This window comes from Antedon mediterranea, chromosome 11 (assembly GCF_964355755.1).
Source record: "Antedon mediterranea chromosome 11, ecAntMedi1.1, whole genome shotgun sequence".
In the NCBI taxonomy this organism is placed as follows: Eukaryota; Metazoa; Echinodermata; class Crinoidea; order Comatulida; family Antedonidae; genus Antedon; species Antedon mediterranea.
In genome coordinates, this window is record NC_092680.1 from 7,418,270 (window position 1) to 7,439,094 (window position 20,825).

Below are 20,825 nucleotides of genomic sequence, written 5' to 3' on the forward strand. Positions count from 1 at the left end.
AATTAAAATAAAAGAAACACAATTCTCTCATCAGATAGCTAAATCATGCCCAAAAGAACAACAACATTCTATTAAAAATAAATTTCTTAAAAGCTCAACATAAAAAAAAACAACAAACTGAGGAGGATGCATGCATGATGCAATTCCAATGCATTGTACCACTTACATAAACTAAGAACAACTGAAATTCAAAATAATGATATATGGTTACTAAAGATGTTGAATACTAATAGTCTGCTGTACATGGATCAGTACGTCATAGTTCATAACAAACATAAACAAACCAATCCACATTGTAATAGCATCCACTACCAGGCCAGAATCAGAAATTGATGTTAACTACAAGAGCTCTCACAAATTTGAGCAGATTTTAAGAATGCCCATACTGTGTTTGTAATGCTTGATCATTTTATAAACTTTATTACTGGAAAATGTAATTGTATTTATAGATGAGTAGTAGTAATTAGTCTTGTTTATTTTATTTCATTTATATGTAATTTTTTACTTTCTATGGACCAGAGTTTCCAAAATAAAAGATTGAATGAATGAATATTATTATTATTATCATAATATGAGAGAAGGAAGTAAATTGGAGAGATGCAATGACAACAAAAATATAGAATGTGAAAATAATGATGATGTTTGTAACATAATTATACAAACAATTTTCATTATAAAGAGGTCTTTAGACCAGGCAAGACTATGTACTGTTTTTATTGTTTATTCGTAAATAAGTAACTCACCAATCAGGTCTTGAATACTTGGTGGATCACCAAGATCACTGAGTAGTTCATGAAGCCGATCATCAGTCTCAGGGGCTACAATCTCCTCATGTTCCATTAATAACTGTACAAAATACAAGTAATAATCACTTAAAAATACTATTGAATATCAATCACTCCAAATCTCTTTATTTATCAATCTTTTCCCTAGTTCATTCATATTCAAATTCTTTATTGCAAAGTAAGCATTGTTGAATTTACAAAAAAAGCTGGTTGCTCAACAAGATCACTTACTGCATGCGTATCTAGGATCTCCTGTACGGACATGTACACAACTGGTTTGGTAGGATTTACAAAATCTGAATACTCGTTAATGTTGAATCTATCATCCAGTTCAGGCACATCACAAACTTTAATACAAAATGCTCTGAAATCATAAAATATAACACATTTGAAGAAGCCATGTTGTAGCATGCATGAAAAAAAAAGTGGTATTGTATCGTTAGAAAGTAAAATAGAACATTTCCTGTGATTATAGGAAGACATAAGTTTACAAGTTAACAATATGTTTGCTTGCTATAAATAATATAAATATTGCACACATATTTTAAGTAAGTAATATTTATTATTTTCCAAGAACAGTAAAATTTATAAAACAGCATAATATTCAATTTATGAAATTAAACATGGAAAGCAGTGGATAACCCTTTAAGCCCAAAGGGGTCCCCAAGTAATTATTAATAATAACTTACTTGAACCTTTCATGTGCATTTAAAACAAACTTGTTGAGACCTGACAGATGATCACTATCACCTCCAAACTAGAGATAAAAAGAAAAAAAGATAAAACAACATTCAACTATCAGCCATAAATCTCTTCTTTTTTACCATATTTAATGAGGGTGATCCATCCAGCAATTGCTGATCATTAGGGACCCTCAGAGGTTCACAAGACAAACATATACACAAGATGCTCTACATAAACAAAGTCTTATTAGAAGTCTTGGGAGTGGAGTTTAAATTTTGTCCTAAGAAAAAATCCTGACATGTCACGGGACCCTTGGAGATGGTAGCCAAGCATCATATCCACCAAGCCACAACTCCACTCTTAGACTTCTTATTCATAGAAATTGTTTATAATTGATTTTACAGTAACACTAGATTGTATATTTCAGCACCAACTTTCAGATACTTACTGTTTTTCCAGATGCAACACTTTGTAATACTTTTGCTATTGAACCAAGATTACGTCTCTGTTCTGTCGTCATACCCTTCTGAGCGCCAACATCTACAATATCAAATGCATCAGGTGCCACAATAGCAGGGTTCATGAAACGATAGTATATCAAGTTTCCAACAATCTAAATTGAGAATAACAGATTTTTTATGATGAAATTGTTAGTGCAGCTGTAGCTTAGTGGTTAACGCCTTCTAAATCCAAGTTCAGAGTTCAATTCTGACCTAGTGCCAGGCTCCCTACTCTGTCTACTCCACTCCCTGAGACTCAAATTAATATTGGTTTATAAGCATGATTAAGTTTATCAATTCTGTAATTGAGGAGTTACTTGCTGTTAAATGTGTATTAAACAAAAAACAATTAAAAATAAAACACCAAAAAACAATACAAAGTGCAAGCCAAGCATCTCGCTTAAAAAAGAACTGCTTCAAAGAAAGAGAAGATGTGAACAGATGGTAGCCAATCATCAGTATTGACAGCGGCCGAACTTGACCTATCTTAGTTCATTAGCACATTTTATGGGGTTCTTATTTACAGAAGCAGATTTAATATAGTATTTAAATATTTTTTATATTTCTTTACCACAAGCCAGCAAAATCTGAGTCACTTAAAGTAGCATAAAATATGTATGTAAAACTATATTCTATATAGTGAGGACAAATACCTTCAGAATATCATCAGATGCAGCATCTGGAAACTTCTCTGTAAGTGAATTCCTTAGAGTCTTGGCAATGTACCTCATTCCATATCTTTGAAATAGAGAATAATTATTGTTATTATACGATTTTTCACCAAATATACATGATAAAAAATGAAACAGTAAAATTAGTGTCTCAAATTTAGACCAATAGAGTGATTACTTCCGTTTGCCAACTATACTACTGTACCATTAAACATACAGTACAAAATACTGTATATAAGGTATACTAATACTTATTGTATTAGAGGACCCACTTTTATTATTCTAATTCCATGACAAGCAAAAAAATCTTACGGAATATCATCGATAGCTGCGATGATACTGGATAAAAACTTGTCTGATAGTGAGCTGAGCTTTGTGATTGATTCTTGAACCCGATTGGTTACTTCATTATGCCCCATTGCTGCTGCGGCTGTTGATACTTCATAAGGCAAATCTCTACAGAGTTAATCAGAAACAACAATTTACAACAGTACTGTTAGTGTTATACTGTTTAAATGATATACGCTATTGTTTGTGATATATTTACCAGATTTAAGCTTAAGGTAAATCCGTATTAAGCTCTGTTTATATATACAAACAAAAGTGTGATGTGCCTAAATATGGTAGTGATATGCCCAAATATGGTAATGATATGACATCACCATATCCATATATGGGCACATCACATTTGTTGGAAAGTTGGATAGTCAGAGCTTTACTATCAGTTGTGTAGTAAAATACCCCTCCGCAAAAATGGTTCAGTCCACCAAGTGACCCGAGGTCATGTGTGTCGTCCTGAAGAGATCAGCGGGCTTTTGAAGGAATAACATACGCACGAATAGTGGACACCGCTTATCGGAATAGGCACTGTGTGTTTATCGTGGTTTGTTCAAGTTATTAAAAGATTGTAGTATTGGCCATTGCTGGGCAATGAATACCAAAGAGGCCAGCCCAGTACGACAGGTAAGCTACACTAATTTCTGCTAGTTGGTTGGCGAGCAAAAACGTAAGTCCATTATTACCCTGGTATTAGTTCTGCACGTGCCCAGAAATTAAGACCACCTGAACTACGTTCCGAGGTTGGGGAAGGATCCCTCTCTACGATGGCAATGGTTTAAACATCTAACCCGTTTTTGTGTAGCCCAGTGGGGGGGTTGTGTCATCCAATACGCCCGGTCAATACTCCTATGTAGATTCTTGGCGGGCACCGGCATATCGTGACACCCCTCCTACCCTGTCATTTCACGGTACACGGGTAACATCTACTGTTAGTTCAGGCCCAGGGGACTCCTCAGGCTGAACAGTCTAATATGGTTACTGCTAGCACAACATCAGCGTATACCCGGCCGCACACTCCCGTCTCTCACAGGCCTCAATACTATAACAGAGTGGGTAACCCACCAGCAAGGCGGACATCTAGAGAGATACCTCAGAGACTGGTCTTATGATAACAATGATCGTACATATTAAGACAGCAGCGAGAGTGACGGGGAATATACACAACCTTCATTTCACACTGAACACGATGAGTTCTTAGCGTCCTTTAGGGAGTTCTCATGAACCACCGAGCGCAGGGCTCCTAGACGATTTAACATTTAACATTTTAGGTCAAAAGACATCCCTAAAAATCTGTCGTTTGTTTAGCAGGAAGGACAATTGGATTCTATTTTAACAGCGCTTCCTAAATTATGCTAAAGAATATAGCTTCAGCGATAGGGGAATGCGCGATGCTTTTCAATGGTGCGTTACAGGCATTGCTGCAGATTGCTTTATTAACATAACTCATATGAACCAAGATTTATCTTTCAGGCATATTATAGGAGCTTTCGAGGCTGAGGAATTACCTGAAGTCTTGCAAGTGAAGTTGGAGGCAGCCAGTCAACAGGAAGGTGAATCAAGACTGAAAACTGGAGCGACCAAGTACTCATCCTAACGAGGAAGGCTTTCCGCGAACTTCCAAAAGACTGGATTCATCGGAGGGCAGTCGTGAAATTCTGCATGGGCTGTCTCGATGCCGGTCAGTACATCCTACACCAGAACCATACTACTTTGGTGGGAGCACTGGCAGCCTACGAAAAGTATATTGAGGGAACTTTTGTATTCGGCGAAGGAAGGGGGCGACCTAGAGAGCAGGTGAGGCCGCACGCAAGATTCGCAGGCGTACCTGACCAAAGATGTCACAGGTCGCCACCCTCGTATACAATATAATCTTCTGAGATTGAGGAAGAGGTAGAGGTCTGACAGGTTGGCAAGTTTGGAAAGGGTTGGACTCGCCCCGCGAAACCTGTCGTCCCTGGAACTGTGGATAAGAAGGATCAACACGATTGCAAGGATTCTCCACGGCCAACCCCACCCCACAACCAGGATGGAAGCGGTCGAACATCAAGTGGATTTCTGGACGATATCGTCGTGCTGGGAAAAACCTTTGAAGACCACCTGAATAACTTAACCACTATCCTGGGAAGATTTAGGAATGCCAACCTTAAACTAAAACCCAAAAAGTGTATTTATTTTTCAGAGAAAGGTAGAATAACTTGGACGTGTCGTTGGCGACAATTCTCTAACAGTTTCCGACACAGATGTAGAAGCCGTCCAGAACTGGCCAACGCCAACCAACCTGCGAGAGGTACAACAGTTTCTTGGTCTGGCTAACTACCACCGAGAATTCATCAACTCCTTCGCCAACCTGGCTGTCCAGTTGTACCGTCTGACTGAGAAGGGAATTTGTGCGGGGAGAGGACCGGCAGATTGCTTCCCACTCTCTCAAGAACGCGTTGGTTCAACCTCCTGTCTTGACGTTACCAAACATCCGGGATGAATTCATACTAGATGTGGACGCTACTGGTGGTAAACTGCTGCAGATGCAAGAGGGTAATGAACAAGTAATCGCCTACGCTAGCATCTGGCTCACTGCTGAACAAGGTTATAACCGAATAGGTTATTGCACAACCCGTTGAGCATCGGCAGGGTAAGTTGCACACCAATGCTGACGCACTTTCCCGTCTTGGGGGATGTGAGCGCGGCGCCATCACTCCGGACAACCTGCCCAGTGGGGGTTGCACCTACTGCTAGAGGACGCACGCAAAATGGGCACGGTTCCGGGAAGATGTTGATGACATTGTACCCATCCCAAATTCGAGTAGGCGAGTAGAGAAGTGGGTAGTGAGGGGGTTGTGTGGGACCCGGGTGGTCGAGCGACCTTGGAAGTAACCCGGGCCCCCAATGGAATAACTAACATTTGTATTTTACAGGATGGAGATCGATTCAGCCGGAGACACCGACCGCCCGATGTTGGGGGTACTCTGTCAGTGAACTCCAAAAGGACCAACAACACAAGAATGCTGATCTCCAGCCTATCCTACGACCCTTCAACTAATGAGCTGTTCCTTTTCAGCCCGAGCACGAAGTTCTTTTGGTTGAATCGAGACCGTCGATGGCATTCTGTTCCTGAAACACAAAACTTCTGGCGAGCGCCTCTTGATACTGCCACGCGAACTACAGTTAGTCGCCCTGCGGCTACACCACGACCTCCCTTCGGCCGGACACCAAGGCATTGCCCGAACCTGTTTTCGTCTTAAGGAAAAGTTCTTTTGGTATGGCATGTCCAGGGTTATCGAAAGGTATGTAGCCAACTGTGAAGTGTGTAACCGCAATAAGAAAACCGGCCATAAAGCACGGTACCTTTTAACAAACTTTCATGCAGGTACACCCATGGAACGGGTACATATCGATTTCCCTGGGCCCTTACCTAAAACCAACATGGGCAATGTATACATTCTCATGATAGTGGACCAATTCACTTAATGGGTTGAAGCCAGCCCACTCCCTTGACAGCGGAGGTAACGGGCCGAGCCGTGGTAGGGAATTTCTTCTCCCAGTTCGGTTTTTCTTTTGTAACTCCACTCTGATCAGGGGATTAATTTTGAAAGTGAATTATTTAGTTCTTTATGTAAAGTTTTACAGATCCACAAGACCCGGACCACCAGCTACCAACCAGCTCCAGGTGGAACGATACAACCGGACACTGATGGATGCTGTGAGATGTTTTGTAGGCCGGCAACAGAAGGACTGGGATGTGTTTCTAACGCAGTTTGGTACCATGGCGCCTGCATGAATGTCTCGCCTTTAGACGCCCTGAAGCGATTGTATGGTACGCTGTTTAACTATTTTTTTGTGTTCTTGTATCTCCATAGGTTGATTTCGGCACAACCGATATCCGGTGGCGTCCCCTGTCGGTAAAGGAGCAGGAAGAAACCCGGCGACAACTACTTGAATCTGTACGTACCCCAGCATCAACGGCAGAGGTCAGTGGAGACGTGACCGGTGTGGAGACTTCCCTCTAATCAACGCCAGAACCACTACCATCAAGCGCGGCGACCTAGGATCTACGCCCATGTCGGAAAAACCTGGGAGTGTTCCCAGGATGCGTATTCGCACTACATGTTTTAAGCTACCATCCACTCCGAAGAAGACACAAACCAAACTCTGCCTGCTGCGGAAGTACGCCATCGAGATACTGGGTAGACCAGAGTGCACTTTGGACAACCTGGTCACCCAACTGAATAACGAAAAGGCTGTCGGTCGCATGTAGGCGGCATTGACCAGAGAACCCTTGACATGATGTTTGAGCTGCAAGCGGCAATCGGAGGTGAGCCGCCGGAGGGATTTACCTTTGGGCCACTCAACCACCCGGCGGCACTAATCCACTGGCGCTCCATGGTTGCAATGGCACAGCGGATGGATATCATCAGGATGAGCCAGCTAGCCGCTGAAGCTGAGGGCGAGAATCCCCTCGCCCAGCCTCACGCCGCTGAAGCTGAGGACGAGAATTCTCTTGGCCAGCCACCCGCCCTAAGAATACCAAACACAGTTTGACCACCAAAAGGAGGCCCAGGTCACCGACCCCCTCCAGGTGGGAGAAGAAGACCGTATGCACCACGATAGGAGCGTTCGACGCCCACTTCCACTGGGACCGCTTGCACTCCTTCCTGAGGCTGCCTCCTCAAGCAACGCTGATGGAGACCTTGATGCTGAACCAGCTGGAGCTCAGACAAAGCCGGTAAGACCTGTCGGGGGTGTTGCCATCTTTTGCGACCCTCCCTCCTACCCTTTAACAGAGTTTCATCGCCTTCGGCAAGAGGAGTATGAGGTGAGGGTTGGGGTTCACCCCAAGAAGGATGTCTCTCCAGGTTAACTCTCCCAACTGAAGGCCTTGGTGCGCTCCGGCGTTACCTGGGTGCTCGGGAAAATTGGCTTGGACCACTTCGTTCCGGTCGCCGATTGGTTTAGACAGGAGGAGATGTTGCGTTGCCTTCTGGCACAGGGTTTCTCACCGCGACACCATCTAGCGATCTGCCTGCATCTGAGAGACAGACAACAAATTCCAAGAAGTGTATGCATTCTGCTTCATAATTTCTCCTCGACTATGTTAATGGTCGATAGGTTTAGGAGTGTTTTTCCCCTAACCTATTTCAGCTTTACACGGTCGGTGGAGAATTTCAACGCAGAGCAGAAGTTTTAAGTTGTTGTTATGTTATTTTAGTAAGGTGCTACTCCTAGAAGATGCACTGGGTTCAGTTATCATTAGCGTTAACCAGAAGTTATTGTTTTGTTTTACAGCATGACCACCCGAGCACCGGCCCTGGCCTTATAAGTGGGAAGTGTAGTGAAATACCCCTTCTGCAAAATGGTTCAGTCCACCAAGTGACCCGAGGTCATGTGTGTCGTCCTGAAGAAATCAGCGGGCGGGTTTTTTAGGAATAATATCGGAATTGTGTGTTTATCGTGGTTTGTTATTAAAAGAGAAAAAAAAATAGTAGTACAAGTAGTATTGGCCATTGCTGCGCAATGAACTCCAAAGAGACCAGCCCAGTACAACAGGTAAGCTACACTACTTTCTGCTAGTTGGTTTATACTCTCGGCCGTTTTACAACAGTTGGTTTGACAAAATAAAGTCAAAGTACTTGCTAATTCAAAACAAGTACTGTAGTATCAGGATATTAAATGGATTATTATGATGGACTATTATTCAACATATTTTGTATACTTTTACTGTTTACTTTTAACCGTTTATATTTGGAATAAAAATTAGTCTGTATTAACTTACGTAGCTTCCCCAGTCTCTGTCTCTTGTTGGTTAATCCACGTCTTGTAAACATCAATTGGATTTGTGTTGATGTTAATGTTTTTGTCATCCATTATTTCCTTAACCAATGGTTGGAGAATGCTTCTCAATGAACTCTGACCTTTAGCACCTCTGAAAAATTACCCAATATAAAGATTATAACAATTAAAACATTTTGTCAGATGGAGATGCAGCAGGTTCAAATTCTTTTGGGAGTAATTTATCACATGCTTCAATTTATGTGACTATAACCCTTGTGAGCTATGCTATGTGGAACCAGTTCTGTACAATATTTGTACTAGCTTATATTACAAACTCATATAATTTACCTGTTGAATGTAACCACCATTTTAATGACCATTGGGTTCCCTGTAATAATCTCCATCATCTTATCAACCTTTGACCTGAAACAAACCATCCAATCCAGTTTTCAGTATTTCAATTACAACTGCATTAAGTCTAGAATAATGCATTATTTATAAATATAATATAAATCAAAAAATAAAACTACATGGATGAATGAATTACATAAGAAAAGAGGCGAAATACTTTGAAATATAATACAAATTTGTTTAAAAATTATGACAATTAAAGTTGTTATGTAGTTTTACTGTTTATGAAATACTGTAATTAAAACAGAGAGCACAATGTGAATACAAATTGACAAAAGAGGTACTGTATAACATAAAAAAGATATTTAGACGTTTAACTCTTTAGGATGCTTACAGTATTTGGTATTTAACAATCCAACACTTATCCAACAGGATGGATGGACAGTCATTTAATAGCTCAATGCTGGGAGTCTTATTTGAACAAACATGAATTTTAATGAACGCTCGCTTAAATGAATAGGGTGGTTTTCCTTCACCTACACAACCATTGGATAATTAATTCTATTTTTAGACTCTATAATTAATGGTTTTAGAAGGGAGGCCTGCGTAAACATGTCATGCTACAACACACTGCATGCTGCGAGAGTAAACTTTAACATTTGCAACAATAGTATAACAAATGTGCATTTAAAAAAAAGAAGAAAATATTAAAACTTTTGCATATAATTTCATAATTGAATACAAATTGACAAGCTATATTAATGATTGCTATGGTAACATGATTTACTACAACTATTTTATAATAATGAGTGCAAGCAAAATGAAATGTATTTAATTTGCGTTTAAAGAATCAAGGCAAAATTATTTTACTTAACTGCAGTGGCTTATATATTTTATTTACTTTTTTTGGGTAATCATACACAATGTTATTGCAATGATACCTCATCAACCTCTACTAATCATGTATGTTACTGCAGTAAAAATGTATTACTGCAGAAAGTGCAGTAGAATAATTTTGACATGATTGCTATATATAACAAAGCAAATGAAATAAATCAAAATGGATAAATATTAACAATGGTGAAACACTTTATATAGTGGTCAAATGTTATGAATTACCCACAATCCTTAATCAAATAAAATGAAAGTATATCAAGTTATAATTTACAGAAAAGACATAGAAACAGAGTGGGAACTCTAAAGATGAACCACCAAGTAAAGGAGTTTCTGACAGTGTAGGTACTGTGGTCCTTTAATAAGTTGTACCTCAAAAAAATGTTGTATACATGGCCGATCTTCTGTAGTAAACGACAATGTCGATTAGTCTTACATTCATCTGAATGATGACTAAGCCAGGACTGTTTAAAGCACCTTTGGCTGATCCCAACATTGACCAAGGTCTTATCTCGTCCAGTGCCCACCTTAACCAGAGGAGAGGCAAAACCCAATACGTCTGAGGCAGATACTAGATGCAGGGGCTGCCATAAGAGTCAGCAGTGCTGATTTCAAATGCCTTATGTGTCCCCAGCTCCATATACAGCACCCATTATTCCCAGATGGTGCTTAACTTCAGTGATCTTACGAGAACCGGTGTTTCAATGTGGTAGGGCCGTAGAAAAAATGTAGTACTTTAATAAAAATAATGGTTCCTCAAAAGAGGTGGTACAATTTAGAGTTTCCACTGATCATGCTATCACTTAACCCTCAACCTAGTAGAGTTTAGTAGAATCACCACCTCACAATTTAAACTTATGTTTAATTTATAATATTATTGTACAGTATTGTACAGTATATTTAAAACAGGTTTTTAACTTTCACTAGAACAATTTCTACTTCACAACATAAAATAATAAATAAAGCTGATGAACTTTTAAATGTAGTTTATGTACTATTTGTCAGTTTCATTCACTAAATCTATAATTGGTATGTATTTTTACGTTTAAAAATATAGATAATATATTCCAATAAATTGTATAATGCAAAAAGAAAGAAAAAGTACAGAATAGTGCATACCAAAATGTTGAGTTCACACTCAAATAGATTTGTATTACACTCTAGTATATTCTCCAGGTCAAGGGTCAAAGTGTGAGATAATCAACAAACATACACATCTTGTTTCAAGTCCACTTATTCAAATAATTTAGGGCAAAATTAAAAAGGATCGAAACAGAGTCATACATATTTGCTTAAACAATTTCATTCCAGAACGAACCACAAAAACACATGTTTCATTAAAAACATACCTTTCTAGGAAAAACTCAAAAAGAGAAAAATTTTCCCTGCAAATTCATTGATAATTTGGTTAAATATCATGTACATATATACAATTTGTAATACTGATTCAGAAAAATGAAATGACAATTTATATTAATATGGATTGGAGGGATGTTAATTTATTGATATAGGTTGATATTGATATGGATTGATTTATGTTAATTTATTGACATGAATTGATTTATTTTAATTTACTGATATAGATTGACTTATGTTAAGTTATTGATATGCATTGATTTGTGTTAATTTATTGATATGGATAGATTTATGTTAAATTATTGATATAGGTTGATTTATGTTAATTTATTGATACGGATTGATTTATGTTAATTTATTGATATGGATTGATTTATGTTAATTTATTGATACGGATTGATTTATGTTAATTTATTGATATGGATTGATTTATATATTTTTATATTTATATATATTAATATTTCACTGAAAGCAAATGTCAGAACACTACTTCAGTAACAATACATGTAGAAAACATTTACAAACAAATTTAATTGATAAACTAGATAAAAATCATGCAAAATCTCTTTCTCTAGTTAAATCATCTTGGGATAAAAATTTAATTCTAGACTAATAATAAATTCTGAAATGTTGCATTCCTTAAATTGTGTGAATGAGAAACACAAGCAACTGTTTCAGTATTAAATAATTGTATTGAAATTATTGAATAAATTGCACACAGCTACAACCCTAAGTGACACACACCGACATTTAGACATACCCCTTTTCGGCTCCAATTCTGATTTTATAGTAAATAGATTTGAAAGAGAAGAACATAAAATGTTAATAGTATTCTATTGACATTGACACAAAACAATAGGTTTACACAAAGGAATAAGATCGTGGGATTTCACAATTGACCATGACAAGGTATACATCAAAAAGAGAGTTGGTTTACACAAAACACTAAGGTTTGACATGGGCATGTGTACATTAGAGTAAAGCCTTGTCTACACTATCGAACTTTATGCGACAAAAAAATGTGATGTGCCCATATATGGACATGATGATGTCATATCACCACCATATTTAAGCATATCACTACCATATTTAGGCACATCACACTTTTTTGGTCAAACTAGTTTGATAGTGTAGACAGAGCTTTAGATCTGTACTGATTTAAGAATCTTTCAAATTGTCTAGTTGGCCAATTAAAAACACAAATGCCATAAATAGTTAGTAATTGAGACTTATCTACTATATTTTGTGATGTTACTGTAGAGCTAACTGTCAAAATGGTGAATTTCAGACCACTTATTTACATTTTCAACAATGACAAGTTATTGCATTTGCAGAAATAGTCAAAAAATGAGATCCTGTAGCAATACAGTCAACATTTGAGACGATTTTTAACTTTTTGCATTTTTAATAATTTATCCTAATATTGAGCTTTGTTTTTAACTACAAACAATATCTTTATGTATAAGAGTAAATTTAAAAAGTGAGTATTCACTAATTTGTGAATAACTTGTATTAGCAGTGCAACATTTTTTATATAATATAGTTTCGTAAAGCTTTTGCAGTGAGTAAAGCAGTAATATTTTAGGCCTTTAGGCCTTCCCCTTTAAGAGAATGGAATAGTCTTAAAATTGTCATTTTAATATGTACTATGTTTTATGGTTGATAGGAATGGGTGAATTGAAGTCTAATAGAAAAAAATATTTCACATCACACGGATGAATAGCTTTTGGAAAATACATGTTATGTTCACAGATTGTTGATTAGGAAGACAAATACTACAACAAACATGTTTACAACAGGACGGAAACGGGAGAACAGTAAATACTTACAGCAGATGGCTTCACGTGGAAACAAACGACGAAAACAGCCAATGAGAAACGAGTGAATTTATAAATTAAAAAGAGGGAAAATAAGAGAAATGGAAAGTTTAAGCTGGTTATAAGGAAGAAAAAAGGGTTAACAGTTAAAATAGTAAAACAAATAAAAATTAATAAATTCAAAATAATGTGAAAACATACTGTATTATTAATAAAAAAATTTTTCATTAAGAAGATAGATCAAGAAAATTATTTGAATTAAAATTCATTGTGGTCCAAACTTTGCCATTTGAACCACTTGAATTAAACAAAACAAATGATTTAATGTTTAAAAAATGATATTTTCCCGTTAAGTAATATGTTATTTGATAAAAAAATTACAGCATAATTATGAAATGATAGATAAAAATTTATGAAAATATCCCATATTAATCACGTAGCAAATTGTAATTATGATCTTTCAAAATAAACATTTTATGACAATTTTGCAATATTTGTATACAAACGATGAATAGAAAATGCAGACTAACACTTTTATTTTGCAACTAATATTTTATATGCATATTAAAATAGTTTACTATACAAATCAATTCTTACATATTTCTAAATTTGCTTGCAATGAAAGTATCTTCTGTAATAAGCCTTACAAAATGTTTTAATTTTTCTCTTTTTAAACTCACTTGATTTCTTCTTCAAGGGCTGTTTTAAACAGTTTCAGCAGCAAGTACTCTTCCCTCTGATTGGCTGCGTAGTTGTACAAAGACAAAATGACAGACTCAAGGAATTTGGTTGTTTTTACTTGCGGCATAGCGAAGATGAGTTTAGCCAAGTAGTTTGGGTTGGTTTGTAGTTGGTAAAACAAGTGTTGGTACGATTCTAACATGTGTCTTTTCTCTTTGCTTAGCGATTTGATCCCGCTGGCTGGTCTGCCCATGTCTGCCGTCTTTAATTTCTTACTATGTGTTACAACATCCTAAAAGATAATGTTATTTGTAGTACAGTGTCTTTATTATTGCATCAGCAAGGAAACATGTCATTTTTAGTCTGAAAGTTTTGTTTTGTTTGTATATTTAGGCCAATTGCCAAGGATAACCAATAGTGAATTCTTCTCAAAGGTGGCAATTCTGTTCACAAGACAAACATATACTAAAGTATGAGCTACAAATTTATAAGACTGTACATCATAAAATATTTGTAGTCTGACTGTCAGAAATGCGTTTTCTTTTTAATATCTGAAGAGGGACACAGACATGGACTGATACCTGTAACGTGATTCGGTTTTTAACCAACAGTCCAATTTTGATGTCCATAGCACTAAGATCATTTTCCAACTGTACATTTGATCTGATTTGTTTCACAACCTTAGCCTTCAAACCATGTAATTCTGTGAAATAAAAGAAAAAAATTTACTCTCAAATACAGTGTGACTATTAGAGTAGGTTAGCATTAAGATCCTAGGTTACAATTACAATAACAATTTGAGATTACTAGTACTGCAGTGGCTGCTGTACTGTTGCTAATATCAAATTAAGATAATGTCCATCCATTTATTGAGATGGTCCAAGACAATTAAGCAGTGTTAATTAACTTGATGTTAATTAGTAATATATAAAAACAAATATCAAACAACTAACTAAATTTAATGACTTACCCAGTTCCTCTGACAGATCCATTTCATTTCGGTCAAGTAGGTGCATATATTTGCGAACCACTTTTAATGGTGGATTATTTGAAGAGACTAAAAAAAAATAAAATAAATCCAGTAATAAATGACATTCATATCGAGAACTCATCAGCGGAAAACAGATGGAGAAAAAGAGTAATGTACCAATTGATGGCAAAAGGAACAGGGGAAGACAAAGTACATAACAGATGAAGGGATGAAATTGATAAATAGAGAGGGAACGTGTGTAGCACTACAGAAGAACTATTCCATTTTTCTTTCGAGTTGTGTCCATATTGGGAATAATGGCATATGTAGAGTCTATACAGGGATCTCACGAAATAGACTATTTAAAGTTAACATGCAGAGGTTTTCAAAAGCATAATAAAACTATATAAGGATATACAGCAAGTATCATATTCTTTATATTCTTTATAATATATAATTTTATCTATAGTGCTACAGTAGGTATCATGGTATAAGGTTATTTAGGACATTCCTTACATATTATATTTTTTATTAGTCTTCTTTTTGATAGTGAAGCCCAGATCAGTGATATTACTGCTTTCCGCTGGGGTCCTCTAGAATACATATCATTAATCCGGCCATTTTTTGATCAAACACGTATGGAAACATACTCCCATAATGCAGCTAGTAATCAGCGCAAAGATGTGTCTTGACCTAACCAGGTACCCATTTGTACACCTGGGTGGAGAGAGTAAGCATACAGGACTAAGGATACAGGCAATGCCACAAGTGGTGGATTTGAACCCACGATCTCACAATCAGTAGCTCTCATAAAAATAAAACATACTTAGAATGTGATAATCATTTCTTGCTTGATTTGAGCGGAAGAATGCTTGTATTTGTACAACTTCTTTCACCTAAAATCAAACATAAAGTAATATAATAATTGTTTAGGTTTGTTTAAGGCTCAGCCACTCTATTCACTACTACCCTTTCTTCTTACTTTTTAACAGTATCTGCAGTTATTACTAAAATACTTTAAATTTAATTGCTCATAATAAAATGTTATGATTCAGAAAAAGCAATCCAGTCAACATCATATGCAATGTTGTACTTGGATTAACGGTAACTTTGAACTTTTATAATAAAGATTCATAATCCATAAAATATTAGAACAAAGTAAACAGAAAAAGCTTAATGAAAAAGGGAACAACTATACATAGAAACAACTTTGTCCCCTATTTATTAAAATAAAAAGCAGAATATGCAGGCATTTTAAAACGTGAGAGCAAATTCTAAGTGAATTATATTATAAATGATCTCCAATCCAATCAGTGCAATAGGAGACCTACTGGGGACCCCTCAGGATGTAAATTCCATTTGGGGATTTAGAGGGCTATCCCTGGCACCATACAAAAATGCATTTTTTTTTTGCTTTTTTATCTGTTTTTGTTCATGTATGGTATCGAAATAAATCAAATATTAGATAGTTCATAGGTTTGCTTTTTAGGAATCTGGTTGTGTGTGTTGTTTTTTCTTGTTCTTTTTCCATGCATGTTTTGTAATGTATTTGTATGTAATGCTTGGAGACAAAATAAATGAATAATACTTACATGATCTCTGAAATATTGCTGCCTCTTTTTGTACTTGTTTCTGGCAGCCATCATCCTAGCTAGTGATTGTACCTGTTAATTTAATCAATGTGGTTCTTAATATGTTATAAATGACCATAGCTCAATGGTATGACAGGGTTTTTTTTAAAATTCCATTTATTTCAATCATTTTTTGTTGATGAATAAACAATGACAAATGTTTCCACAAGTTGAAATGTATTTTATAATAATACATTTTTATAATACATATACACTTTCCCCCAACATGGCACTGACAGCAGTTTATAATTCATGGATTATTAGCGAGTTATAGTATTCAAATTTAGGTTAATTCGGTGCATTGAAATTAATGTAAATTAAAGTAATGTGTGGGCTAATTTAATTTTTTTAGTCTGATACTTCTCAAAATACATTGATTTATTTTTGTTTATATACAGTGTGTTCTATTTCTATGGATAATTATCTGAAATTAAAGAATGAATGAATTGTAGGAAACAATACAGTATGTAACTAATTGGTTATCTGCACTTGGCGGATTCAAAAATTCGTGAAAATTATGCCTTTCTTTAAAAAGTCATAGATTCTAAACTCCGTGGTGAACATTTTTAAAATTTCAGATTCTGGAAGTAAATGAGTTGTAGATATCAAATCATGCATCGATATGGCTAACCGGACATTTTGACGTCATCGTATGGCCACTCGAATATAAAATATAGGATTTTTGTCACTTTCGCATAGCTCATCACATTTAATAGAGTGCATCTCCACTTATCCGTATTCCATTTCCCCCCATTTTGTTATATTGTCTAGGCCAATCAATTATCTTTCGCATAATCTACCATTTTTTAAATTGTGATGACGTCATTATGTCCAAAAGTGTCAATAACTTGGGTCCCTTATTTTCACCTATTCTGCACTGTATGTAGTACGTATACAGAATATCGTGTATACCGTATATACTTTGGCGTGACACAAAATAGAGAGCGCACTAACATTTTTTCAATGGCATAATCGTTTTTCTGCGCGCAATATTCTAACGTATGACGTGCACGTGGCATTTGCGCTGCGGATAACCTAACTCGTCCGTAGTGACGAGTTCAAATCTAGTATTACTAATTAGATTTCCTCTTATGAGACCAATATTCACTTCTGGCCAATTAATATTAACTAGAAATATATATAAAGGACTAACATAATGGTGAATGTATACTATAAGAGATCTAGACATACCTTGATAGTAGCCTCTTCTTGTGTGTTTAAATATTCCAATCTGTCCTTGTAAATCCTTCTCTGCGTAACACCTTTCAACCAACTCTGTCAATGAAAAGCAACCATTAAAATCATACAACAAACAAAATTAATATTAATAATACAACAAATATACATAAAGAAAATAACTGATTCAAATAAAGGTATTTGCATTTAAAATTTTGAAAAAAACAAAAAAAAAGATTAGGAAATAATAGAACGGATGAAAATGTAATATTTTTACCAAAAACGCATCCATTGTCTTGCCAAATAAAGACACAGCTTTTTAAACCAAAATCCTACACTAGATTAGCTAGCTGAAAACAATCCTAATGAAAACGTCTATAGGTTCAAGCAAAATAGCAAGATGTATATGGTTACTTAATTTACAATCTTAATATTGTAAAATAGTACCAGCACTTATAGCATTCACATGACTCCTCTGTCATATGTATTTTATTAAGTTTTATTTCAAGATTTGATTCATATAAAATATTATCTATATTAGAATTTCAATTTCTTTTTGAATAAACTGAAAAAATGTCTAACCAAACCTAATTTTAAATCCACTTTTCTAATAATAATAATAAACTTTAAAATAAACTTGCATCATGTTAAAGAATGAAAATTATATAATTTATTATTTTATGTACAGTATTAAAAAAAATGTTAGATATAAAAAATATAATACTTGATATGCAAAATTAAAATCCAACAAACCCAAGCATTATGCCCAAGAAATATGTTTCTGTTATTTGGTGATTTAAATATATGAAATGTAAAATATCAAAATAAGTTATATGAATTTAATTTTCTTTTATCACTTAAAAGAAATTGCAGCAATATATATCGATGCAACCACTTTAGACAGAAAAGTAAAATCGGAACGAAGACAAATCATGCAGACAACGTACAAAATACAATAATAATATAATGAACAAAAAAAGGGGGGAAACAAACGAATATGAAATATGTAATAAATATATGTAAAACAATAATAATATATGTAGAAATGGAAAGTAAAAATGATACAAAACAAATAGGAAAATAAAAGAGAAAAAAAAAAAAAACGAGAAAATAAACAAAGAAAGACGCTTTTGAACCTGAAGTTTGATGATGGCCGGAAGCTGTCGTCGGATAAAATCCATGCGTTCGTGAAACGATTTTCGGGCAATCATTCCACGTGTATGGGCTTGTAAGGTAATGATTTTATCCTCGTTTGACTTGAAGAGTAACTGCCTGTCATGTGCTGATGTTACCCTGGTAAGAATAGCCTGTATAACAAGAAGCCAAGATCACATACATGCAGTTATACAAACTACACATCAAACAATTAGTTAACATTAACAGCTTCATAGATTAAATCACAACATATATATACTATATATAGGTCAAATAATTAATTATAATACATATATGACCAAGTATAATCCCATCCTCGAGTATAATCCTATGCTTGAGTATAATCCCATGCTCAAGTATAATCCTATGCTTGAGTATAATACCATGCTCAAGTATAATCTCATGGTTGAGTATAATCCTATGCTTGAGTATAATACCATGCTCAAGTATAATCTCATGGTTGAGTATAATCCTATGCTCGAGTATAATCCCATGCTCAAGTATAATCCTATGCTTGAGTATAATCCCATGCTCAAGTATAATCTCATGGTTGAGTATAATCCAATGCTCAAGTATAATCTCATGGTTGAGTATAATCCAATGCTCAAGTATAATCTCATGGTTGAGTATAATCCCATGCTCAAGTATAATCTCATGGTTGAGTATAATCCTATGCTCAAGTATAATCCTATGTTCGAGTATAATCCCATGCTCGAGTATAGTCCCATGTTCAAGTATAATCCCATGCTCGAGTATTTTCTGATACTCGAGTATAAGCCCATGCTCGAGTATAATCCCATGCTCGAGTATTTTCTGATACTCGAGTATAAGCCCATGCTCGAGTATGCCTACCCATTAATTTTACAATTTGTACTATACTTGGTCATATACGTTACATACAATATTCCATCATTTAGTAACAGTTTTAAATAGAGTTTTCTTCCAACAGTAACTACAGGATGAACATACTATGCTTTTTAATCAACAAATATGAAATATAATTTTAAGTTATAAATTTCATTTTGGTTTTAGCGCTTTTACCACCCAAATATCAATAGTATTCCGACAATAAAAGCATAATGATTGTAATACTGGTTTATGGAATCATCTCTGTTATATTTACCACAACCTTTTAATAATAATGTTTATAAGTACGTTATTCAATTATGGATATATATTTAATTAATATAGTACTAGTATATATTATAGTTTATATTCAGTCAGTTTATATCATTCAATATGGAACAAGTTTTTTTTGTGTCCAAATTTCTTCATAAATTTAAAAATCATTGAGTTCAAGTTTAAGAAACAAAAATCTACCACGATTGAACATTTGGAAAAACAAATTAAGGGAGGTAATTGTGGCATTAAGTTCTTTAATATGGAGTGCATGAGATTTTAATGTTTGTTTATTGGCTTGAGAAAATGAATTTCTCTATTTTTTTTCTTATTACTAAGCCTGATAATAAAATATTCTTAGTCATCACAAACAGTGAAATTTAGAGCTTATAAGTAATAATTTCTATTTAAAGTCATTTTTAGTACAAAAATGGTTTATTATATAAATTCATCTGGTTCCAAATATAATAAACTGGACAATTATTACCTTTTGTTGAACCAAATAAATGAAGTTTATAATATATAGTTTATCATTTATTCATAAATATTAAAAGAAATTTGAACACTTGATAGTAGCAGAACCCCAAAGTGACATTAGTAGTAGAAATAATAACAAAGCATGCTAAATGACGACATAACCAAACCTGTATCTCCTCTTTTGTTAACTGATGACAGTTGAGTGCAGCGCCCTCTGGCAGCACCCAGGCCGATTCATTTGTTTTGATGTTGTAGTAGTAATTATGGCCATCTTTAGTTGTATGGCAAACCCAGTCACCATCTTCATCGCCTAAAAAAGGGACAAATTAACATATTGTATGCAATTATTATAAAATCATTCATAATAACTATAATACTCAACATACACGCAATCCATTTGTAATCACCATTATTTAAGTCACAGACTTAGCTGACAAGGACTGATTGGATCAA

At 35.2% G+C, this 20,825-nt stretch overlaps 1 protein-coding gene across 5 annotated transcripts in view; it reads right to left on the reverse strand.

The window, feature by feature from the left end:
• LOC140063164 (ras GTPase-activating-like protein IQGAP1) overlaps positions 1–20,825 on the reverse strand; it is an 81,415-nt gene that overhangs the window by 14,262 nt on the left and 46,328 nt on the right. For 2 of the 5 annotated variants that reach the window (XM_072109633.1, XM_072109631.1), the window contains 17 exons: positions 20,540–20,682; positions 18,758–18,928; positions 17,637–17,720; positions 16,407–16,478; positions 15,641–15,710; positions 14,815–14,901; positions 14,426–14,547; positions 13,844–14,136; positions 9,094–9,168; positions 8,747–8,896; positions 2,953–3,096; positions 2,623–2,707; positions 1,918–2,082; positions 1,475–1,542; positions 1,017–1,149; positions 744–846; positions 167–181 (listed from right to left, as the gene is read on the reverse strand). In XM_072109633.1, the coding sequence (XP_071965734.1) occupies positions 167–181; positions 744–846; positions 1,017–1,149; positions 1,475–1,542; positions 1,918–2,082; positions 2,623–2,707; positions 2,953–3,096; positions 8,747–8,896; positions 9,094–9,168; positions 13,844–14,136; positions 14,426–14,547; positions 14,815–14,901; positions 15,641–15,710; positions 16,407–16,478; positions 17,637–17,720; positions 18,758–18,928; positions 20,540–20,682 (1,980 nt within the window). The remainder of the gene's footprint in view (positions 1–166; positions 182–743; positions 847–1,016; positions 1,150–1,474; positions 1,543–1,917; positions 2,083–2,622; positions 2,708–2,952; positions 3,097–8,746; positions 8,897–9,093; positions 9,169–13,843; positions 14,137–14,425; positions 14,548–14,814; positions 14,902–15,640; positions 15,711–16,406; positions 16,479–17,636; positions 17,721–18,757; positions 18,929–20,539; positions 20,683–20,825) is intronic. The other 3 variants (XM_072109635.1, XM_072109632.1, XM_072109634.1) reach the window with 2 other exon arrangements.